This window comes from Quercus robur, chromosome 11 (assembly GCF_932294415.1).
Source record: "Quercus robur chromosome 11, dhQueRobu3.1, whole genome shotgun sequence".
NCBI lineage: Eukaryota > Viridiplantae > Streptophyta > Magnoliopsida > Fagales > Fagaceae > Quercus > Quercus robur.
Genome location: NC_065544.1, coordinates 6,353,092 through 6,377,722, shown reverse-complemented (window position 1 = coordinate 6,377,722; position 24,631 = coordinate 6,353,092). Strand labels below are relative to the sequence as shown.

At 34.8% G+C, this 24,631-nt stretch overlaps 3 protein-coding genes across 7 annotated transcripts; 2 read left to right on the top strand and 1 right to left on the bottom strand.

Moving 5' to 3' along the window:
- Positions 1–3,131: 3,131 nt before the first annotated feature.
- Positions 3,132–8,925, top strand: LOC126705832 (uncharacterized). Of its 3 annotated transcripts, none has more exons than XR_007648438.1 (7): positions 3,132–3,513; positions 3,622–3,675; positions 4,391–4,471; positions 7,528–7,597; positions 7,678–7,766; positions 7,911–7,998; positions 8,567–8,722. XR_007648438.1 is itself a non-coding variant. In XM_050405049.1 (6 exons), the coding sequence occupies exons 1-6, from the start codon at positions 3,331–3,333 to the stop codon at positions 8,699–8,701; spliced, it is 612 nt and encodes a 203-aa protein (XP_050261006.1). In that variant the 5' UTR covers positions 3,135–3,330; the 3' UTR covers positions 8,702–8,925. The 3 variants fall into 3 exon arrangements, 1 of the variants encoding a protein (XP_050261006.1); XR_007648437.1 differs by having other exon boundaries at positions 7,889–7,998; XM_050405049.1 differs by lacking the exon at positions 7,911–7,998 and having other exon boundaries at positions 3,135–3,513; positions 8,567–8,925.
- A 4,969-nt stretch (positions 8,926–13,894) lies between these two features.
- Positions 13,895–18,845, top strand: LOC126707342 (myb family transcription factor PHL6-like). Of its 2 annotated transcripts, none has more exons than XM_050406948.1 (8): positions 13,895–14,060; positions 15,282–15,969; positions 16,908–17,121; positions 17,204–17,280; positions 17,374–17,413; positions 17,914–17,986; positions 18,072–18,141; positions 18,294–18,845. In XM_050406948.1, the coding sequence occupies exons 2-8, from the start codon at positions 15,418–15,420 to the stop codon at positions 18,522–18,524; spliced, it is 1,257 nt and encodes a 418-aa protein (XP_050262905.1). In that variant the 5' UTR covers positions 13,895–14,060; positions 15,282–15,417; the 3' UTR covers positions 18,525–18,845. The 2 variants fall into 2 exon arrangements, with proteins under 2 accessions (XP_050262905.1, XP_050262906.1); XM_050406949.1 differs by lacking the exon at positions 13,895–14,060 and adding an exon at positions 14,081–14,169.
- A 47-nt stretch (positions 18,846–18,892) lies between these two features.
- On the bottom strand, positions 18,893–23,250 carry LOC126707341 (protein REPRESSOR OF SILENCING 3). 2 transcript variants are annotated; one of them, XM_050406947.1, is made up of 5 exons: positions 22,886–23,250; positions 21,377–21,601; positions 20,729–21,160; positions 20,196–20,609; positions 18,893–19,715 (listed from the first exon to the last, which is right to left on the bottom strand). In XM_050406947.1, the coding sequence occupies exons 1-5, from the start codon at positions 23,123–23,125 to the stop codon at positions 19,143–19,145; spliced, it is 1,884 nt and encodes a 627-aa protein (XP_050262904.1). In that variant the 5' UTR covers positions 23,126–23,250; the 3' UTR covers positions 18,893–19,142. The 2 variants fall into 2 exon arrangements, with proteins under 2 accessions (XP_050262904.1, XP_050262903.1); XM_050406946.1 differs by having other exon boundaries at positions 18,893–20,609; positions 22,886–23,249.
- Between the last annotated feature and the right edge of the window lie 1,381 nt (positions 23,251–24,631).

The window sequence follows — 24,631 nt, the reverse complement described above, 5'->3', positions numbered from 1 at the left end:
GCCCGGTTACACCAAAAACTAATTGGTGTCTTGGTCTGATGATAAATAACTATTATCAAGAGCGGACGCTATAGGTTGAAACTCTCTCTAAAAAAATAAGTAACTAGATAATGTCCCGCGCGATACGCGGATACTTTACAATTTCATTTGACATCATTTTATGTATTTTAAGACCTACATATAATATTTATTTTGTTGTATAATATTTATCTTTGCCCATAATATTGTTAAATACTTCGAAACATGATTTTCTTAATTCATATTTATTAAAAAAAAAATTGTATAACACTATAAGAGTATAACATATTTTAATATTTACTATTAAAAGTAGACTTTATTTTTTATACAAATTAAACCATTTTGAAATCTATAAATAAGAATTTAAAGCATAAAATAATTTTATCTCCTAAAATTACATAAATTTAAGCAACCAAATATGGAGACTCCAATCTCAAACACCCGATTCATTAACTCAATGAAATTAAGGAAATCGTTTGTAAGTATTAACATGAAGAGAATGTGATTAAACAAAGATAAATTGGTTAAAAACACATCCATTTATCAAAATTTAATTGCCTTTAGTTGGGCCTCTGTATCCTTTTTTTTTTTTTTTTTTAAAGAGCTTTTACACTTTGAGATCTTAATCAATTTTTATTTTTATCACTATGGCTCATACCACACAAAGTAGCAGTAAAAAAACCTATAATATACATTATCTAGTAGCAGTAATATGCTACCAACAAATGAGAGAGCATGAGGTTTTGCCAAGTGGCGCTCTCCTTGAGGATTCTCTTGCAATAAAAGATATGGACTTTTTGTTTTCTTTGGTTCATCGTTTCCAGACTATTCATCCATCTCTCACAAAGATAAGTACTCTTTGTTTACTAAATAAACACCAATTAAAAGATAATGACTCTTTATTTTCTTAGGTACATCGTTTCAAGACTATTTTTTTCTCTTTAGGTTTTCATCTCTTGCACTTCTACTCCTTTATATACCCCTGCCCATAGTCTTTTACATCATCCTTACTCAAATGCACATATGAGATTCTCCAAACTAGAAAGGATGTAAACCACTCGTGGTTTTGATGTGGAGGTCAGAGGTCATTGTGGGTTTTCTGAGAGTCATGATTGGGTATGGGCCTTTGGTTGTTTGAGATTTTTGGAGTTGGAGCTTTTGTGTTGGGTTTATGATGATGTGTGACTGGATTTTTGCTAACAGGTTGAAGCCATGAAGAACCTTTTATGGGTTTTGAGACTTTTGATTTGATAGATATATGTGTCATTGTATACTATTCTGTCAACTTTCAACCCTTATTTCACTTCTTTTTTTTTTTTTCATTTTTTATACTTATTCTCTATGTTAGGTTTTTTTTTTTTTTTTTTTTTTTTTACCTTGATACTAATGTATTGTATTGCACGAGTATAAATGAAATAATTTTTCCCTTATTAGTGTGAACTATTAGAATTGTATTTAAAATTATGAATGAGGTTTATAATTTAATAGATTTGAGAAAATTTGTTAATAGTTAACATGAAGTTATTTTATATGAATTTAAGAAATCATACGAAATCTTTTAGTTTTTTTTTTTTTTTTGCAATTTTCCTTATACCATTTTTTTTTCTTGAATTTCCTTATACTATTTTTGAATGCTTGGGAGCTTGCTTCACAAAAATTTTAAATACTAAAAATATTTTGAATATGAACATTGAGGATAATAGCACGGATACTCTAACAAAGCTAATTAAAGAAAAGGGCATACCATCAATTTGGAAACTAAGTATTTTCATTATACCTTATTTTGCATACTGTAACTGCGATTTAGTACTAGTTTTTCTACATATTATTTTTAATATTAAATTTATAATATGATATGGTCTTCTAGGAATGTCTAAAAACTATACAATTTCAATCTCATATATCAATATTAGTAAACAAAAGCCAATCAATAGTTTGGAACTACTTCTAGAATAAGAAAAATTATAAATATGAATTAAGAAAAGGAAGCTAAAGCATTCGGCAATAGTTTGGGAAAACATAAATACTATATACAACAGAAAACATAAAAATTATTTCCAAATGAAATTGCAAAGTGTCCACACATCGCTCTAAACATTATCTAGTTTCTCTAATTGCCGTGGATTATTTATGCATATTATTAGTCTTGAGTTAAAAGTTCAAAAAAAAAAATTATAATCAAAATTATATTCACATACCATAAAGCAAAAGGCATGGTAATTTTTTTTTATGGTTTGCTAATATTCATTTGTTTTATTTTTATTTTTATTTTTTTTAACATAACTAAGCAATGCTATCACTAACAATCTACCACATCAACAATTTTAATTTTAATTTTTTTTTTACAACTTTCTCAATATAGCATTTACATTATTTTTTATAATACTTGAGTTTACAAACTTTTACCGATATTAATGTAAACTCACCACTTACATAACAATTTTTTACCCATCAGTTATCAGCTTGCTACATCATCAATTATGAAATTTTGTGCGTTTATACTTGACTTTCTCAACATAACTAAATTACCTCCAACCCAACAATCTCTGTAGACGTAAGAGTTTGGGCTGCCACACGTTTAAATCATTGAATTAAAAAAAGAAGAAGTTATATACACAATATTTTTACCACAAATTTTAAGTAGCAGAGTGTTATAAGTAGATTAAAAAGTAATTTCAGTAGTAAATTCAAATTATGAATTATAATAATAATTATTATTATTTTTATAGTGTTTCAACATAGGGGGTTTGTTTTTTATGATAGTTCTTTATCATCAAATTAAGTCACCAATCAGTTCTTGATATAAGCGAAAATTAAACCTTAAATTTCTTATTCAACCATCATTGAAACTCACCAAATTACTAAATTAGAACTAATATCATTCTTAAATAAAAAAAATATATAGAATAAATAACAACTTCCATTCAAGTGGACCTAACACTTGTATTGAATTTTAAACACAAATACAATCCTAGTTGAGAGGGAAGAGATCCGCGTCGTATGTTCCACACCCACGTGATACATTAAAAGCAGACTCCGAACAGGAAAAGAAGGTGAAAAAATAAATAAATATATAAAAGGAAAAAAGAAACAGGAAAAGCAGTGTGGTTTGTGGTTTGGTTTTGGGCCCTATACATTGGGAACCAGGAAGGTTCGGGAAACCTGAGGAAGAGTCTTCGTTCAACCATTACCAAACAATAAAATAAACAAAAGGGTATTTGATAAAATTGAAGAGAAGAAGACTTTGGTTCCTTCCTTTTTTTCCTGTGTCTCTGAGATCTTTCAACAACAAGAAGAACAAAGAAGAAGAAGATGGCTTCAGAGGAGGCTGAGAGAAAGCAAGAAGAGCAACAAGGAGCATCATACACGTATTGGGTAAGGCAAGTTAAGGAGGGAGATGCAGCTCCATTACCTGTACCTCGCAAGTTAACTCCTGATGACATTATCAATGACTCCAACTCTCAGCCTCCCACCCTTGGCTCTCTTTGGAATAAGGTACCTTTTTTTTTCTTCTTCTTTTATAAACGTCAAAAATGGGATCTTTGATTCAATTCAAATTAATGGTTTTTTTTTTTTTTTTTTTTTTTTTTTTTAAATCTACAGGCTGGAACTTGGGAGGAGAAGAATCTTAATAAGTGGGCATCTGATAGAATCAAGGTTTGTGCTGTTACTGTTACTATATTCTTTTATTTTCACAATTTTTTGATAGATACAATAAGATTTGAACCTATAGCGTCTGGTCAATGATGATAGACAGAAAATAATTGGTTTTTGGTGGAAGTGGGATTCGAATAAAACTCGGGTCCGTCTTTCGATGATAAGAGTTTTCACTAGTTGAATTGGGTGGAACCCACTTTGTTTAGCAATTAGCATATTCTCACCATTTAAATTTCATTAAGTGGGAATGTGTTGTACGATTAGCCAACCAAACGTTTTAATCTCTTTTTAGAATTTAGATTTGTGGAAAGTAATAGGATTCTTTTCGCCCAATTAACTCTTCTAGCTCAAATTGCACTTCGTCTGTAATAATGTACTAATGGGATGGAGTGTGAGTGAGCATGTGAGGTGTTTGATTTTTTAAGATCTGTTGGATGTTGTCTGCTAACAATGCTATTGACACAACAAATTTCACAATTTTTTGTTCACATTTTATGTGGCAGATTGTGATTAGTGCAACAATACTTTCACACGAGACCACTATTGGTATCACTTTTATTGTACACCAATCATGACCTGCCAACTCAACAATTGTGAAAAAAGTTGTAAAATTTGTTGTGCACCTAGACTTATTGTTCTCCTTATGAATGTGGGTCACATTATCCGGCTTGTCTTTTTTTGTTTTTGTAATTTTTTAAGATTTGGCTATTTGCAGGAGTTACTTATATCTGTGGGGTCCTTGGAGTTCCCTGCTGGCAAAGCTGAAATATCAGATGTATCAAAATGTGTAGGCGATGTGAGTTTCTCAAGCATTCTTTATTTATACTAATTATATGGATTTCTTTAACTAGAAATTTATGGGGCCTCAGAGATCTCCATGTTTTGAGTAACCATACATTTTTGATACTGATAGTTAACTATTACTTTGCTGTGGCCAACTGATTTGGACTGCATTGTGGAGTTCTTCATTTCATTTGTTAGTATATGAACAATGGTTTTGAACAGGGGAAATCTTAGAAAAGCAAAGATATATTTTTTACTAGGTTTTGCATAGTTATTGCAATGGAAGTTATTCTGAAATTCAAGAAATCTTCCCAATCATGTGTGCTTTCTACATATCTTTTTTATGGGTAAGTGAGTAAGTTGTATTCCTAAAAACGATATATACATAAGGCTCAAAACATGCGTAAAGGATCCTTACTCCCCAACACTTACTAAACCTAGCTTTCCAAATTGGAAAGCCAACAATTTGAAAGCAAACTCTCATGTCTCAAGAGTACTAGAAACAATGTCTCAATATCCCTAGAGGTTGGAACTGTAAGACAAATCTTACTAATTACCAATTATAACAATGCATTGGCAACAATAGAATTGATGGCTATAAGGAGGCTTATATTTCTTATCTTGCACAGTCTCCTTGACAGTTTGAGAAGGTTGCTTCCTTTGCCTTCCCAAAGAACCAGGCTCCTGGTTAGGTGAAGATCTTGAATTCTCTCATTTAGTCTCCTGACTCTTCTCTTTAGTGACTACCTTGATGATTAACCTTAATCAACATCTATATAGTCTCTTGGATCCAAAGTCTCTTCCTGTTGACATGAGGCAAGGATATTGAACTCATTGACGCAGCCACTACCTGGCTTAAATGTGGGAGCTTCTTCTTCTTGCTTTTGGACTTCGGTTTTGACAGTTGTGCCCTTGGTTGCCTTCCCCTTTCTTGCTAGAACTTCATGTCATTGCTTTGTGCTGACCCTTTATTTTTCAGCCTCTTTTTATTATTATTACTATTATTTATTTCCCATTCTTGTTTTACTTTCACTTCTCTAACTGGTGGAGGTGACTCCATCTATGCAGAGTACGCCCAGAAACTTTGGAGCTTGTAGATCTTGGGGGATTCCATGGAAGTTCAGTTTCAATTTCCACAATTTCACCATTTCCCACACCTAAATTTAGAAATTTAGGTGTTACCTTCTTTGCCTTTATTTCCACACAGAATGGGGACATTTTACAATTTTACCAAATTGTAGAGAAACTCTTTCAAACTTATTACTGGTTCCGATTTCTTGAGGACCTTCCAGCAATATTATAAGACCCTTCACCTAGGATTCTATTTAAGGTCTTCTTCATCTTAAATATGTAGAAACAACGTCTAGTTTTGGTCCAACTTAAGTTCAGTGCACAAGCTCTCAGATTAAATGAGATTAAGTTGGATGCCAAGCTGGACTCCACTAAGAGTGATGGCCTTCATTTGGGGATCCAAGTGTGGGAAGTCTGAAATCTCAAGTTGAAAATTTTGATTCAAACTCCTCATATCTCTTATAGACAGCTTGGCTGAGCCCATTTGAGACACCTTTGCATCTTTTGCGGAGGAACGGGCTGCAAAAGAATTAGAGGACATCATCTTTTCCATGAAATTAGGATCTTACCCATATATGGGATGGAGGGAGAGGTCATGGGTTTAAGACCCATTGGGGTATGTAAAAATATATTTAAAAAAAAAGGATATTGGTTCCCTTTTGAAATTGGGGAACCGATTGAGGGAAATTTCCAACTCATTCGGGGCTTGATCCCATGCATCACAACTTTAGAATACTCATAGACTGCTTCTTGCCCAGAGGAGTTTTCAAGCTTAGAATGGATTGCCTCAATGTGAAGGACTGTCTCCTTCATGCTGCACATGCTTTCATAGTTAGTCTTACCTTTGACTTCCTCATCTTACTCCTCTCCTTCATCTTCATATTCATCATCTCTACCAATAGAGTAACCGTCCTCACTTCCACAAGAACAGTGGTACTCACTGTTGCTATCAGCCACCCTCTTGATCTTCATCTTCACTGGCACTAACCTGGTCGTTGCGACTACCAGGCTCAACTTGAGACTCACCCAAGTTGTCCTCCACCTATTGGCTTCATTTATACAACAACTACTGCAGCAACGTGGCTAGGACATTAACTAGCACCCACTCCAGTATGAACTACACTTGGTAGGTTGTTTTGCAACTTGGTTGGAAGTAGATGCAGCACCATTTTCATTAGAACTTTCACAAGACTCATTTGTCTTGTTTTAATCTCTAGATCCTTGAGCCTAATTTGCTTATGGGGCCCTGGCTTCTGTCCAAGACTTGAGTTTTTCACACCCAAAAAATTCCTGGCCTTACCTGGGAAAGAGAAACTCAAGTCCCTTTTTAATCTCAAGACACCAAAGTCTTCCTCTTCTTGATCTGTCATACAAATCTGCCCAGCACATTGAGGACATTTTCAGCCTCTGGAGGGAATTGCTCATGGAACTCCCTTAATGAAAGTTTAGAACTATTCTCAAACTAGGACTCTTCTCCATGCTACTAGGAATCAGAAGGTTTGATAAAAAGTAACTAACGCGCTGAAAAAAAAAAAAAAAGACTCCCTTAATCACCATTGTAAAAAGAAAAGGCTTTGATTGAACTTCTTGTATTTCTCTTTTTTCTATCATTTATAAAAGTTTTCTGCTTACCTATCAAAAAAAAAGGCTTTGAAATCTAGAAAGATAAAGAAATTCTAGAGAGAGAATCTCTCAGCTCTCATGTTAGTTCCGATCAAACCATCTTTTTCCTAAGACCCTTTGCAATGAGATTCAAGTGCTTTTTACATATCCTAATGTGAAAATGATCCTCTGTACTGCAACATATCATGTCATAGTTCCATTAGTTGTTTTAGACCACAAAACTTGATTCACAGAGAGAATTTGAATCAAAAGAGAAAGTGGCAGCTAGATATGACTAAAATCCTGATCACTGATATCATTCCAGTCTCCCTGAAAATTTTGGTTATATGATAATCATTTTGATTCATTATTGATGTTTGTTGCCAAATTGAGCAGGCATTCTTGGTGACTGTGCGAAACAAGAAACGTGTTGGCTACACATATGAGTTAACATTGAAAGTGAAAGGTAAGTGGCCGCACACTCAAATTGCTTCCTCTTTCTCTGTTTAATCTGTATGCACTGAACTGGAATGCAAATGGAATCAGGGGAGTGGACAATTAGAGAGGAGAAGAAGACAGTCAAGGGCCATATAGATATACCAGAATTCTCGTTTGGTGAGCTGGATGACTTACAGGTATGTTTTTCTTATCCATTTGAATGCTAAAGAGAGCCATGTGTTGTAAGGACAATACTAATGGAAGTTGAACCTAAATTCAATTGGATGATGTTATATAATGCTGTCTCTTGCTGTTCAAGTATCAAATACTGGGCTGATTAGGCAGATTTAAAGTGAAGTGCCTGTGGATGCACAAAAGGGGAAATGAACGTAAGACCAGTGGATTGGATATTCAAGTCTACCACATCATGTGAGCATTTTTCCTATGTTATAGGAAGGTTTTTAATAAATACATCATCTGAGGGAGAAACAAACCAAAAAAAAATTTAACTTGGATTGGCCCTTCATAACTTAAGCTGCCCAACTGAAATAGCAATTGTAAGTTTATGATTCTTAAGTTAAACTATCAAAAAAGTTAAAGTTGAAGATAGAAACTTACTTTTGATGTATTGTATGCATCCTTCACCTTCTACTTAGAACCTGATAAGAGTTTGTCATTGGTTTCTTATATACTTTGTTAGGATGCCGTTCTTTTACCAGTCTTGGACAAGCCAAATATAGCTGAAATAAACTTTTATGTATCTACAAACAACTCAACTTGTAGTGACATTCCTATCAAAAAAAGAAAAAAAGAAAAAAAAAAACTTGTAGTGACATCTATCTTTTGCCTAATTTTTCTTGTAGTTGGGAATTATGATATAGCTGCCTTGATTTGTATTGGGAATTTTGACGTAGTTGCCTTGATTTGTATTTTTCTAGCAATAAAATTCCAATTTACCACAATAGAAGCATAAGTTCACCTTTTTTTCCCCCTTTAGATGGAAGTGAGATTGAGTGAAGAGAAGGATCTTCTGCATCAAGACAAGTTACGGATTAGCGAGGATTTGAAACTATTTTTGCAGTCTGTTCGTGAAAAAATGCTTCAGTTCGAACAGGAACTCAAAGATAGATAGAAAGGGCAGCGTCATTTTTATCTATGACGAAAGCCATGGTTTTTATTACAGTTATCAACTGTAACTGTATTTTTTAATCTCTGATGGAACAACTATTTTTTAAATACGTGTAATGGAGCATAAGACTTCTAAGGATGTGAAACTTTCAAGCTTTTTCAGTAATGATTTTATTTTATGCTTAGGAATTAATGTTTTTAATAAAAAGTTTATATTAGTACTGCTAAGAGATCACTGAGCAACGTGCAATTGGTAAGAGTATTGATTTTGCATTGTGTTTTTATATGTGGAATTTAGGAGAGCCCATACTATGAAATGTCTTCCATGTATTATAGATAAAATGTATGGTTTGAATCACACAAGTGTTTCTTGTTGAACCAATTTTTTCCTCCTGTTTTACATGGCTTGTTTCTCTATACCTTTTTTTTTAATTCCGAGGAATGTGCGTTGTGGGGAAATCACTTTGTAAGGAATATCTTTTAATTGCATTGAAATTATAGGGGTATGACAACCTTTGTTTATTAAACGTGGACATCAGGCTTGAAATTATGAATATTGTGTAGGAGAAGTGCAAATTAAGTAGTGTGTGAATGTTTTACCAAGATCTATCCATTAAAGTCAACATTTTGACAAACTGAAAAGGATTGGAAACAAGAAGAGAGGAAAAGATAATCCTTAATTGAGTTGCTCAAAAGACGAGCCAATGTTGTTTGCTAATGCCTTATATGTATCACAATAATGGTTAATAATTAAATTTACTATTTCCTAACCTTTTTAAGTTTTGGAGACATGGTGTTCTCAACATTTTCACTGCCATTAGGTCACAGCTATATAACTTTTTTGTAGGAAGAAAACTCTTGTAGGAAAGGTTTCATAAAAAGAGAAGTACAATCATCTGCAGGTTACAGTTTGGTTGAAACTTGAAGATGAAACGTATTCCAAAAACATATGAAACATCTTCAATCAATCTGTCAATACAATCGTTCATCACATATAGCAAATCATAAAGTTCACTGAGAACTTTGCAAAGATGGAGTCCACCTTCTTCCTTTCGTCAACATATAACAACCGCACAAACTCATTTGTGCAATACTGCAATTACTGAAAGGACTTGCGACCTTATAACTCCTCTTCAAGTATATATATCTGAAAAACCATTAAGGGGGTAAGAGCTATAAAATAAAAGCAGAAAGTGTGAGAAAAAGCATGTTGCCTTTTTCTCAAAAATGAATTGAAACACTGCATTAGATTATTCTTCCTGTTCTCCTCTAAACAATGGAAGCACGAAATTTCCCTTAGTAAGGTGTTTTAGGTAATGATGGGGACTCACTATTCAATTGAGAAGGGAAAGCATCGGATATAGTATCCCATGAATGGTTCTTCTCGTTGTTCTTTTGCCTTCGGTCCAAGAAGGGAGGTCTCATTGGTGTTTTATCCAATTCAACTTTGCATGTCAACATGGCTACGATCTCCGACATAAGAAGGCTACATGGATTGCTTTCAAAACATTCTCCTCCTCAAACCCATCTTCTCGCATTTTTGGATCAGCTAGATCTAGCACCGTTGACTTCTCATATAGCTTCCAAGCCTGTTAAGAATATATGAATCAGTAGCCAAGTCTTATATTAGGTGAAGAAAATCTATAACCAATGAGTAAATATGAATTATGAAAATGCGAACGCTTATGTATTCAGGGAGGTACTGCATTTCCGATTGTAAAGTAAGGTCAGTGTTTTTCCTGCAACTAATGATTTCAAGCACAAGAACTCCAAAACTATAGATGTCTGCCTTTTCAGACAATTCTCCCCTAATAGCATATTCAGGTGCAGTGCTAAGATAAGCTTGGTCTTCAGGAAAGAACCGAGCCAGCCTGAAATCTCCAATCCTTGGTTGAAATTTGTCATCAAGAAGAATGTTGCTAGCTTTGATGTCTCTGTGAACAATTCGTTAAGTGTGAATCCTCATGTAAGTACTGCAATCCTCTTGCAATGCCAATTATTATTTGGAACCTGGTTCTCCGTTTCAGGAACTGCTCAACTTTACCTGTGTACCATTAGAAGTAAAACCAAAGCATTAAGAATATTGAATATATTACGAAAAGTAAATCCTTTTTTATTTCTTTCTATCTATCTTTTTCTTTTTCTTTTTAAGCTGCTTGTGGTTTCATTTAAAAAGGACCTGAAATCTGTTTCCACTTTCCATACAATTTCCACTGAAATAGCACTTGATGATGGATAATTTTGTTCATAAGAAGCAAGTCATCCAAAAATGAATATGGCTTCCATCTTTTAGGCTTAATGATTGCATTCAGGGATTAAACATGCCCAACAAAAAAAAAAGAATTATCTTTGGTAAAAGATTGTTCCTCTTAAAGTCCAATCCCATTAAGCTTTTTTTTTTTTTTAAATGACTTTTGGATTGGTTGCGGTCAACATACTTCACAATACAACCCGAAGTTGAGAACTAAAATTTTTTTAATAAGAATATTTTAATATTTCAAAATATACATGAACAATATAAAATATGCATGTTTCATGAAAATATGCGTAAATATCATATTAAAATTTTATTAGAATGATATAATAAAAACCTTTTTATGTTACAGCGACATTATTTCATTTTATTATTTTAACTTCTTATTTTTTTAGAAAGTTTCATCTTAAGATATTTTGAACATTCTATATAATCTTTTTAGATGGCAGTTTAAAGTGATATCTATGCCTCGTGCAGGTATGTTGTTAGTTTAAAAGTTAAATAATATATAAATCTTTCAAGTTCAAGTTTATATATTACAAAATTCTATGTAGTCCAAACAGAGACGGAACTATGTGATGCCCCCCCCCCCCCCCCCCCCCGCCGATTTTTCAAAAATTATGCTTAGCAGTTATGTATTCTCAAAAATATTAAAATGTACCCCAAAATATTACTTCCCCCCCCTCCAAAAATATTTTCAGATTGACCTAATAGACCCAAAAATAAAATCTATCTACTTTGCCCGATTGCCCCATGAATAACAAAAAAAACCTTTGATCAAAACAAACCCAATTGTCCCAAGAATAATAAGAATAACCTCTAGATAAACCAAAATTAAAAACAAAATAGAACATAAATCCAGTCTAAACAAACCCAATAACACAAATAACCTTAAGATTAAACAAAATTCCTGTCTAAACCAAAAAATATACACAATATAATCACAATTTTGAAATAACAAAACAGAAATCACAAATCCCCAATTTTACCCATTAAAACTTTTCCCCCTCTGTCTCACTCTCTAGCTCTCATTCTTAAATGCTTCCACACACCAATCCTAACCAGCTGCATGGTTTGGTTCGTCCACTCCTTTGGCTTGGCGCATCTCCACCTCTCTAATCTAGTCCACTGTTTACACTCACACACAAGTTGATTTGGTTGAGGTATGGACTCATGGATCTCTCTTCTCTTATCTCTCTCATGTTCTGGTGTGGTGTGACTTTAGTTAAGACCTTGGGAATGTGATTGTCAATATATTTTCTCTGTTTCGCTATTTGTTGGTTTATCTCCAGACACACGTGTTTTGGTCAAGTGCGAGTTGTGGGTTGTGATCGTGTGATTTAGAACCGATATATTATTAACATTATTCTATTGTCTTGTGGGGGCATGGAAGCATGATGTAGAATGTGCTAGAATATTGAATAGCACCATACATGTTAATAATGATCTATGACCGTTGATTGGAGTCTAAAGGTTTAGAGAACTACCATTTGGAAATTATTAAAATTAATTTGTTTGATTTGTCAATTAATAATTAAAATGGAGTGAAAATTTAAGACCACTAATTTTTCATTAAGGACAAATTATCGTAAATTTACAATTCAAAATATATCTAATGTTGAAGTCATAAATTTGAAAATCCTCAAACAATTTCAAAAAATCACCACTGATGAAAGTGGTATTAGTTTATTGCAACATGATCTTTAATTGCGCCAACAAATATTAGATTGTATATCAAAAAATAAATAAATAAAATTAGATTGTAATGTTAATTAAGATGATAAAATTGGAAAATTCCTCAAACTTTTTTGGGTTTATACTTTGGCCCCCCTTTAAGCTCGAATCCTGGTTCTGTTCCTAAGTCCAAATTCAAATGCCTTAAACTCTCAACCTTTAAAGTTTTTTTTTTTTTTTTTTGAAAATAAAGGAAATAGCAAATCACACTGAATTAGTAGGGCAAGACAAGGAAAAAAAAAAAACCCTTTGAAAGGACCAACCCTGGTGATCCACGGGTCGGGGTCGGGTTGCCCCTTTTTCCCAGGTCCAAAAACTTCTTACCCATACCCATATTTTTACTTCATGTTCGGACATTTCCAATTTTCCAGGTCAACGAAAGAGACCCCAACAAACACTGTGGAAGATAAGAGTAAGACTTCACAAATATATGGCTGGACTAGGATTGCTTTTGTGGGCTAGAAGAACAAAAACTTAAAGAGGGAGAAAGCGATCATCAATGACCTTGCTTGCTTCTTCCATCACGGTGCCTTGCATTGCATTGCATTGCATACTCAAGAAAAACAATGAGCTGTGCAGGCCAACGTATTATCTTAAACCCAGTCAGTCCTTCTGGGTTTCATTCATTAATCAATCAATCCAATAAAAAAACCAACAACGTAGTCTTGACGTTTGTTTTTCACGCGCTTAAATATCTCATCATGAGTTGTTTAACTTAGAGAGCGTTGCGTATCAAGTCAGTTAATTATCTGATGTGACTGACTGTTAGTGACGTAAAAAATATAGCGGATTTATATGAAAATGATAAATAATTGTTCACAGTTTATCGTGTTAGATAGTTTTGAAAATTGGTTTATAATTAGTAGTGGTTCTAGAATGACTACTTAAAAATTTTAATACAGCAACCAATAATATGTGGCCAATGAGTTTTGTCTTTCTGAGAATAATCCTCGTAACAACCTGTCCAAACTTGCCACTTTAAAATTTTCGTCAACTTCTTTTGTAGTTTTCTGTTTTGAACAAGGTACCAAACACATATTGTGAATATATATATAGAAAGATAAAGTTGAAAATCAACTTTTGATGGACACGTATGACATACGTGTGTTGTTAGACATAACCAAGCAAGGTGGGTTTACGTGATTGAACGATGTTCAATTACTGATCATTATCATAATCATTATCATCATGACCATTTCATTTGCTATTCGTCAATAAACTAGTTTATCCAAATGCCAGTTGTGCACTTTGTGTTGTACTTGCTATAGGCTATTAAGCCCTCTCTTTTTTCTGATTCCAACATGGATAAACACATATATTAAAGAATCTATCTAGCGTATGTGTGTACTCCATTAATTTAGACCAGTCTTATTAGGTATCTCTCTCTCTTTCTATCTCTTTTTGTGGTTGTTTCAAGTTCTTTCATGATAATATTAGATGTATTTTTTGATGCTACGATGATGGGAATGGATGAGGTTTCTCTGGTTGTTATTATTTCTATAAGTATTATGATATATTTGTTTATCTTCTTTTCTTTTTTTTCTCTGATACAGTTTCTACATATATATTCTGCATTTATATAGTCCCTCCATTTTCATTTGGCATAATTCTTCTGTGAGATGTCATGCTGTTTGTTGATTTTATATATTACAAATTAATTCATAATTTACCATGGCTAGCTAAATAACTTATATATTTGGATATTGGTCATATACAATTTGAATTAATGAGGAAAATATTAACACCTCTTCCTCTGCTTCTTAAGGAACAAAGAAAAGATGTATAACTTAACAACGATCATTCTGAATTTGGTAATCTTGATGGAGAACAAACTGGAGGATTTTATTGACTGTTTGATTAGATGTCTCTCTCCATTTCACTATTTTTGTCATTATGTTGTGCAGATGTTTTGTCACATTATTATGCATCTAATTAATGATTCATTCAGCTGAACTGTCTTATCACTTATGCTCTATTACTGGAAATTTCTATTAGAGAATTATGTCTTTCTTTGCCTAATTTGTGCCACTGCCAATATATGTGGTATGGAATGTAAAATAGCAAGGATCTGGTTTGAGTGCCACCTGAGCTTGCAGGCTTCTTTGCTTGCTTGAGTCATATGTTGTTTGCTTGTTTTGGGCCATTGCCTACTCTGAATTGCATAATAGTTCCAGCTGAAAGTGACAAAGATATGCTCTTACCATGTGTCTGATCGGTTTGTTATGTGTCTGATCCATTTGCTGGCATTATCTTGTCCAAGTGAAGGATATGTCTTGTGCCTTTCCTAGTCCCATTTATGTATTGGTCTCATGTGGAGTTGTTCCTCTAAAAACTTCAGATTTATGTGGTTTGGGTGACTGGTCTAAGATGCTGAAATCGAGATGCATATATGTGCTTGAATACAAGATGTTACTGCAAAGTCTGTGCTTGAATACAAAATGTTTCTGCAAGCATATGCATAAACAAAAAAGCTCATAAACTCAAACTATGATACTGCTATTGCTCACTATGTATCTTTTTTCCATAGTGTTTTTAATGTCTTAATCTATCTGTTTTCAAACTTCAAAGTAATGTGATTGATTTACAACTTTTACAGAGTTGAAGAAGAATTGAGCTTATATTTGAAGGCCATGAATCTCCACAGAAATACTTCAATAAGTTAAGGAGAAAATCCTAGAGGGGTTTTGCAAATACGCTTGATTGGATCTTCTCCTGTTCATATTACATCGACTATGGATTCACAAGACCAATATTCATTGAAGTGCAGCTCATCAGCAGCTGTTCTCCCCCACTGCATACAACCAAAACCGCCCAATTCCCTTACACAAACTCCGCCAAAAGACAAGTTATATGCAAAACATTTGTCTAATGAATCTGATAGCTCTTGTATCCAAAATCCTAAAAGCACGTATGCTCCATCTTCTATGTTCTGTACTAGTTTACATTTTTCATCTTCAACAAGCCCTGAGACTTCATGCTATCTTGGAAACCAACCTTTCCTACCAAATCCCCCGAACTCCGACGGGTACCTTCCTGCTGTTAATTCACCAAAGTCTTCATTGCCTTCAGGTGGAGGTGTAAATGGTAGATGTGTGAAAGAGACATCATTTGTCTTGATGAAGGGATTCGAATACAATATTCCTGGACAATGTTCTGATGGTACTTTCTGGGGCGAGAATTATGCAAGTGACAGTTTAACATTATCACAGCAGTTGGAATTACAAAATTTTTCTGAAGAGCTCAACATAGCTATAGATGATACCAGTGACAACCCTAGGCTTGCTGTGAGTGCCACTTTGTTACATATTCGTACGTAGTTTACACATATGAAGTACTTAAAATGCATTACCTGCTAAAGCCTTCTCTCTCTCCACCTCTATTTTCTTGATTACTGAGTAATTTTTGCTTTGAATTTCCTCAAATAGAGCATAGAAAGAATGAGATCAAGTCACTTATCTCACTTTGGAACCTTGGTCTGTTTGGATGCAGTTGAAAACTGAAAACTAAACCTGAAACTGAAAAACACTTTAGCAAAATAATTTTTAAATATGTGAATAGTACCGTGTGACCCATTTTTAATGAAAAAATTGCTGAAAAGTGAAATTTGTGGGTCCGTGAACAGTGCACAGTGTGCACTGATTGGCTGAAAAAGAGTGTGAAAAGTCAAACTTTGCGACTACTGTTCATAAACAGTGCATGAATAGTAGCCATAAGTCTCACAAACACGTGCAAAAAATAAAAAAAAAACGCCAGACGCAGACACTAGGTTTTTCAGCCCAATCCAAATGTAACCTCAATCAAATAATCAAGCATCATCTGGACTCTAAAGATCTTCTAAAGCAATGCAGGAAAGTTATAGTTATTTATTTAGTTATTTTTGTATAAGTTCCTTCAAAAGACAACTATCTAATGATTTTTACCCCTTTTCTTGTACACATTTAATTATCTATACACACATCCACAAAAATGATAAACATTGAAACCATGAATATGATAACTCTTTCCTATATAAACATCGTCATGTGATCTTGGTTCTCAAGGAAAATTAGAGTTAATAACTCCTGTATGATTGAATTAAGCTGGCGTAATTCAGTGGCATTTCATGGTTTCCTTTATTAGGAGAATCAAAGTTCAAATCCCCCTCCCACCTTTATAAGTAGGGTTGTTTGTGTGTGTGTGTTCATAGCATTTCTTGTTGAATAATCTTATTCATTTTAATTAGGAAATATATAAATCACCACAAATTTCACAAATTGCGATCACAGACTTGCAAAACAGCAAGAATGATTGTCCTTCAGTCATGCATATGAATGACCAGAGTAATTCAAAACAAGAATTTCCAGAGGCTACAGTGGCACATAAGGCAAGAATAAGATGGACATCAGAGCTCCATGAGCATTTCTTAGATGCAGTCGACAAACTTGGTGGCCCTGAGAGTGAGCAAACCATCTTTAAATAATCAGGAAGATCTACATGATTTTAATTTCTATCGCTCACAATTGCTGCTATATATTATAGATGCTACTCCAAAGAGCATATCGAAGCTCATGAATGTTGAAGGTTTAAACATCTACCATATCAAGAGCCACTTGCAGGTAACTTTTAGTTACACAATGTGGCTTTAATCATACTGAAGCTTAAACATCTATTCCATATCAACTGACCTTTTTGAGGAATATGATCTGCAGAAATACCGACTTGCCAAGAATGTGCCAGAGTTGAAACATGGTAAAGATAATGTTGCAAAACAAAGTTCATTCTGGTTTTTTTATACATGTTTTTCTTCATCTAGCTTTAAGTTTTATCTTCCTTCAAAAAATCCCACTCTCTCACTTCTTCAAGCCCTCAGATTAAACTGTTTTTTTTCTCATCCAAATGCAACATTAAGAGGCAGTTCCTAGTCATTCCGATTCTCATTTTGATTTTCTCAATGTTGGCATGTCTTGCCTTTCTTTGCTTCAGATTTATTCAGTCAAATGTATTTTTAGTTTCCCAAAATTTGAAGACAATATGTTTTTCAAATGTTGTACAATAATGTTCTGTAAAAAAGTAAGCTTAGGGCTAATTAAAAATTGACTCTGAAAAGTTCGCTGGTGGATTTTATTTTAGACCACTTACCAGAATGAAAAATATGCACTGATATTGAATTGATTCTATTTTAAAGGCCCTTTAGATAATTGTGAAATTGAACAGTGACATCTGACATGCTTTAACTTTGTGCTGTTAAGATGGAGAGACTTCCAGCTTTGAACAAAAGAAGTCAGCTTCAACCAACAATGATAATGAAGAATGTATAACAAGGTCAAATTTGTGGTCTCTTTTTTTATTTTCCCTTTTTCCTTTTGTAGAGATTTACTCTCTTACTTCAACTCGCTTTTTGTAGCAGAAACATGTCAATTACAGAGGCTTTGCGTATGCAAATTGAAGTTCAAAGGCAGCTCCATGAACAGCTCAAGGTGTACTAAATATATACATATATTCATGTGAAGCTAACTGCTAGACTAGTATTGATTTTTTTTTTTAAATACTTTTTTTTGCCTTGAACCTTTCTTTTTAACTTTAATTGGTTTGTAATGATATGTGTATATAATTATTTTGGTTTGAGTAGGTACAAAAGTCTCTTCAAGTACTCATAGAGCAGCATGGAGAGTACTTGAAGAAACTTTTGGAAGAGCAAGAGAAAGTTGGGGCTCCCTTAATTCCTGCCAGTGCCTCCCCGCCAAGACGAGCAGAGTCTAAAACTGACAGTTCTTCGTCTTCACTGTCAAAGCATAAACCCTCTGACTCCGATTCTATTGAATCTGAACAGTTAAGTGGTCAAAAGCGGCCTCGACAATAAAAAGCCCCAAAAAGGCTTCATCAACACCATAGTTGATAGTAATGCAGAAAAAAAAAAAAAGTTAACCACTTCAACCAGTAGGGTTGGAGGGTCTTTTCATGTATATATATTATGCACAAATTGTACCAAAATTTTTATTTAAAAAAAAAATTAAAAAGTTATTTAGATAAGCAGAAATGAGAAGGAAAAAAGAATGTATGAAATTTATTTCCTTAATTGAGATTCTCGATCAATTTAAGTGAAAGTTGTAAAATTGATTGACTGCCATGTAAAAGGCTGCTTTCTTTATAAAACAATAGAATACTTCTCTTTTTCTTTTTTTCACCCCTAATGATAACAAGAAAATTACACGTACAAGAAAGAGAGAATTCCTTGAAATGCTTCTCAGCTGTCTGCTTTAAGTAACATCATGTGAACACTCAGAACATAATATAGTAAATATTCTTCCTTTCCGCACCATAACAAAACAGATAGAAAATGAAACAAAAGTACATACAAAGAGGCCTGATCCAGAGTAAAACCCCAAAATTAAGCAAAAGTTAGGACAGTGCTCTTAAATTTGATGGCAATGTCAAACACCTTATACTTAAAACATAACTCCAAACGCACTGAAAGCATCTATTTCTCACCACTTTTTCTCTTGAGTGACCCACTTAAAGCAGCCTTAGTTTTTGACCACTCTTTCAGAGAAGCAGCACTTCTCATAAAAGAACAAGTTTCACCAATTGTAACATTCCTAGTAGATGTTAGCTTTGGTGCTGAATCATGTTTTCTCTCAAATATTGGAGCAGGGGCCTCATTATTACCCACAACAGTCTGCTGATGTTTCTCTGGAGTACTCCTAACGTCCTTTCCAGTTACCAAAATAGTAGATCCAGTTCCAGGCAATTCACTATTATCATCTTTCCTTAAATCACTGTGCTCGCCGTTGGTGGAATCAACAATGTCCACACTATTGGGCTTTGCTTGCACTTGCTTTTCATAAGAAATACCAGGCAAAAGTTGTTCAAGGCTAAATGAACTATTGTTATTCTCACTAATCAATTGTGTCCAAGAGGATTTCTGGAGCCAAGCAGCACCTCTGCCAGAATTAGTTGAAGCTGCACTAGGTTTGGCAGGCTGAGTTTCTGTGACCTCTTCTTTAATTGTTTCACTTGAATGACTTTCCAAGTGATCTCCATGCCTTACTAAGTCGTCGTTTTTGCTGACAGTGGAGTCAGGCACAGATGAACCATCAAATTTTGGTTGATGTTCCTTGCTAGAGGCAATGCCTGGCAATATATGTGAGACGCTGAATGAAGTGTTACTCTTATCACCAACAAGAGCTCTCCATGAAGACTTCTGAGACCAAGATACAACTGGAGCTGATTGTTGGATACCAGATTCTGGTTCAGCCAGTTGAGCTCCCAATACAGCTGACTCATCTGAATGGGTTTTTAACTTCCCCTTGCCTCTAGTGATAGTAGAGAGTGATCCATTTTCATCACTTTCTTGATTCAGTGACTTCCTCTTCTTGTTAGGAGGTACAGTATTCCTTTTCTGCTCTTTGAGCGCATTCTGATTTTGCCCATCCTTGGAAGTTCGCTTGCCACTAAATCCCGAGTCCTGGGAGTCCTCCTCTTTAATTGTTTCACTTGAATGGCTTTCCAAGTGATGTCCATGCCTTACTAGGTTGTCGTTTTTGCTGAAAGTGGAGTCAGGCACAGATGAACCATCAAAATTTGGTTGCTGTTCCTTGCTAGAGGCAATGCCTGGCAAGATATGTGAGACGCTGAATGAAGTGTTGCTCTTATCACCAACAAGAGCTCTCCACGAAGACTTCTGAGACCAAGAAACAACTGGAGCTGATTGTTGGATACCAGATTCTGGTTCAGCCAGTTGAGCTCCCAATACAGCTGACTCATCTGAATGGGTTTTTAACTTCCCCTTGCCTCTAGTGATAGCAGAGAGAGACCCATTTTCATCACTTTCTTCATTGAGTGATTTCCTCTTCTTGTTAGGAGGTGCGGTATTCCTTTTCTGCTCTTTGAGCGCATTCTGATTTTGCCCATCCTTGGAAGTTCGCTTGCCACTAAATCCCGAGTCCTGGGAGTCCAATACAGATAGAGAAATTTAGGCCAGAAAGGCAGAAAGTATAGGGATCATCAGTATAAGTAAAATGGAAAAAACAATTGTACTCTACAAATTGAACCTTAAAATTCTACCTGATTTTCAGAAATTCGCTCCTTTTCCTGGACACCTAAAAAATCCATCCTATTGTTTTTCCTTTTCACCACATTAATTATGAGATTATCTTCATCCGTTTCAGAGTCTGCTTCATTCTCATCAAATTGCAAGCCAGAAATCAATTTGGCAGAATTATCTCTTTCCTTCGCCTGTCCATTTCCACTATGTGCAGCATCCAATACCTTTTCCCTTTCAAAGAGCTTGTTCATCACCGAATTCATTATGTTAATCTCTTCCTCATTTATGCCCCCACTTTGTGCTTCTAGATCACTAGTTTGTTTTTCTTTTGCAGGTTGAGGATCAATAGAATGCTCTTCACAGTCACAGAAATGAATTGGGAGAGGAGGAACCTCAACATTTCGGAAACTGTACTTGTGTTTTCCACTTCCACTTAATGGCAATACTTTCACCTGCACAACAGATTCATATATAACCAAGCAAAGGCACAGTTTCAAGCAACAGTGCATTCAAATGCTTGATCCCAGTTGTTTTGATGCAGTGATGTTGAGTGCAAATGAGAATTGTCCATATGTAGACACATAAAATTGTATATATGCTAAGAGAAAATGAGACACATCAACTTGTGCAAATGAAAATCAAAACATACATATCAGACCCATATTCACCTTTCTTAAGCTGGGAAAGTAAATCCGAAGTTGCTTTGTTTCTGAATTAAGGTCTTTCTTAGGCTTGTTGGAAGAGGATATGTCTTCATTCGCATCAAAACCATTACTAGGTGCCCTACTTGCAAGTTCAGCTTGTTCTGCCCACTCTCGTTTCAAACGGACAAGATAATGTTCTTTAGCCTTCTCAAGCTTCAACCTCCCTCCCTTCCAGACACACCCATTATACTGTGTAGTTGCATAGAGGGGATCAGTGTAGGCAATAAAATCCAGCACATGTTAAAAAGAAAAGGAAAAGAGAAGTTCCAGCTTCTCATGATGCACCTGTACAGGATTGAACCTGTGACCTCATCCTTCTCCCCTTGTTTTTGGAGGAAGAGAGACCATTTGGTCCTATTATCATTGGCAAGAGAGAATAAACCTAACCAAGTAGCTTGTTTGGAGCCATACGGGTATGCAGTAGAAGCTTAGTTGTGTACATAATACTGTTTTCTCAAAGAGAACTCAGAAGGGGCATATAGATATTGTACAACAAGATAACACATCACAGCAGGTAACTAAATACACAACTTGATATCATTCACGTCCATGTAGCAGGTGCTAGAGCCCTGCTTTACTCAGATATTTTACCATTATCTCTCACTAAAGGCATTTGATTATTATGTTGCTACAGCGTAGCACATTGTAATTCCAAGTTTTGCAACAACATCGTTATTTTATTTTCTGCACCATTGGATACGATATCTATTACAATATATGTACACTAGAGAAACAAAGAATAGTGTTTGACAATCCACAACAGGGAGTGCCATGGGACTATGGTAAGTTAATGCTTTTGTTATTCTTTTGTTCTTAGAGCCATTGACTCTCTTCAACTTGTTCCATTTTCCATATTATGCACCCAAAATTCGCAATTGAATGGTTCACCCTAAAACAATATTTATCTGTCACCAGTTGAAGTATTTCCGAGAGCAATTGTGCACAAAAAAATCTCACATGGTTCAAAGAGCCATTGAGCTCTAGCTCGGTTGGCACCTTCTCCCATTCTAAGTTCTAACTAATCTGTTGAGGGTCCATACCCGACCCCAAAATTTTGGGATTAAGACTTGTTGTTGTCATTGTTGTTAATGGGTTGGAGACACAATGTTCTATACTTGTATCTACACATTGCAAAATGGCTTGTTGTATGCGCATGTAAATGGAGAGCTTAGTCCTAATCATACATACTCAACAAATTAAACCCAACAAAATTCCACATGGGGAAGCATGGCTATATTATGTACAAGTCTAAAAGTTGGTCTTGTATTTGCAATGAATTCAACTAAACAACATAAACAAATTCTTATTCCAAACTAAATTATGGGTTCCAGTTAACTTAACTAGTAAAGTCTCTCGTCGTCAAACAAGAGACCTGGGATTCAAACCCCATCGCCTACGTCAAAAAGCAATTGGTGTCGAGTAAGTAATAATAAAGAGGAAGAAAAAGGATTGATAGTGTTTTCTTTTGCTTACAGTGCTGAAGAGCTTGCAAAGGGACTTGAGAGAAGAAGGGGAGAAATCGACATAGGCAAAGCTGCGAGATTTGGTCCTGACAATATCAAGTCTCTCAACAACTCCCAATGATCCAAACATCCTCTGCAAATCTTCAGCACTCACGCTCTCTCCCAAACCTCCCACGAATATCCTCATCTCACTCGCTTTTTCTGCTTCCTCATCCTCCATATTGTTTGATAAGGATGCTCTTTCATCCATGCCTTTTCCGTTACTCACTCACACAACCAGAAACCTTCAAAACCCAGAAATCACGAAAAGGAAGATAATCAACGAAGACCACGAAAAACCAGAAGAACAAAACCTATCAACGAAGATGTTATGTTATTTTGAAAAAAACCCAGTCTTAGACGACGTCGTTTCTTCTAAGAATAAACGGATTTTTTTTCCAAAATAATCAAATCCCTCTAACTATTTTATTAATGACGTAAATGCACTTTTAGTCCCTACATTTTGACATTTTTTCATTTTAGTCCCTACATTTTAATTTTTCCACTTTTAGTCCCTGATTCAAATTAACGCGTTCTATTTTGGTCCTTTCCGTTAAGCCACCAACGAAAATTGCTTAGGTGGCAAACTGATACTAACGAGGTCAATTAAAAAATAATAAAAAAATTTAATTAGCATTTAGAAAATGCCATGTCAGCTTTTTAATATAACAAAATTTATTAATGAATTTTAACAAAATTAAAAAACAAAATTAAAAATTAAAAATAATAAAACCCATCAATTCATATCTAATTCATTTTGAACAAGAACACACAAGAACACAATCACAAATTTAAACAACACAAACCTAGAACCAAACACAAAAAACACAAACACAAATTTAAACATTAACACAAGATCATAAACACAAACACAAAGAACACAATAACAAACATAAACCAATTAAAAAGAGTAATTAAAATTTTTTTCTTTTTTTTTCTTTTCATTATTTTCAGAAGAACAAAGTAACATGTTCTTCATGTTCTTCGGGGTTGCCCAGAAAATTAAAATAATCAAAATCCCTTTCCTCCACCGAATCCTCCAACAAATCAAACCCACAAACCCAGAAAAATAATAAAATCCACATGAAAAAAACAAACCCAGATAAAATTGATAAATTAAACATGAACACATTATATATTTTAACAAGAACACAAACCCAGCAAATTTAAAACCAAAAAAATTAAATTCAAACCCAGTAAAATGAAATCTGAGCCTCCAAATCTCACATCCCAGCAAACCCAAGCAACCACCAACAAATTGGCAAAACCCAACCCACCACCACTCCACTGACCACCCACACCACCAACAGATCTGAACAAAACCACCCAGCGACAACTTTCTCATCAATACATCGATACCTGGGCTTCAAAGTTGTGCAAACCACATTAGAGCTGAACCCACTAGTCACTGGATTCAATCAATCGATCAGTAAATCTCACCTCTATCTCCTCTATCATCCTTTGCCCCCCCTCTCTCTCTCTCTCTCTCTGAAACCAAAGCCCGAAAAGCAACGAAGGCCAAGATTGTCCGTCGATTTGTATGTGGGACATGTTTGTTAATCTGGATTTGCTGTGTTTGTGGCTGTTTGGTGGTGGTGGTGGTGGGTAATAGGCAGTGGTGGAGGCGAGTTAGCGACGATAATGGATTGGCTGGGCTTTGCTTGTGATTGCTGGGTGGGTTTGAATCGGTGGTTTTGGGTTTAAATCCGCCAACTGC

Excerpts from the sequence above, each read along its gene's own strand:
- LOC126707342 (XM_050406948.1), top strand. The coding sequence starts at position 15,418 with ATGGATTCACAAGACCAATATTCATTGAAGTGCAGCTCATCAGCAGCT. Across the intron at positions 17,281-17,373 it reads ATATCAAGAGCCACTTGCAG|AAATACCGACTTGCCAAGAA; the intron begins GTAACTTTTAGT and ends TATGATCTGCAG. Across the intron at positions 17,414-17,913 it reads TGTGCCAGAGTTGAAACATG|ATGGAGAGACTTCCAGCTTT; the intron begins GTAAAGATAATG and ends TGTGCTGTTAAG.
- LOC126707341 (XM_050406946.1), bottom strand. The coding sequence starts at position 23,125 with ATGGATGAAAGAGCATCCTTATCAAACAATATGGAGGATGAGGAAGCA. Across the intron at positions 21,602-22,885 it reads TTTGCAAGCTCTTCAGCACT|TATAATGGGTGTGTCTGGAA; the intron begins GTAAGCAAAAGA and ends GCAACTACACAG. Across the intron at positions 21,161-21,376 it reads ACTTTCCCAGCTTAAGAAAG|GTGAAAGTATTGCCATTAAG; the intron begins GTGAATATGGGT and ends TCTGTTGTGCAG.
- LOC126705832 (XM_050405049.1), top strand. The coding sequence starts at position 3,331 with ATGGCTTCAGAGGAGGCTGAGAGAAAGCAAGAAGAGCAACAAGGAGCA. Across the intron at positions 3,514-3,621 it reads TTGGCTCTCTTTGGAATAAG|GCTGGAACTTGGGAGGAGAA; the intron begins GTACCTTTTTTT and ends TTAAATCTACAG. Across the intron at positions 7,767-8,566 it reads GTGAGCTGGATGACTTACAG|ATGGAAGTGAGATTGAGTGA; the intron begins GTATGTTTTTCT and ends TTCCCCCTTTAG.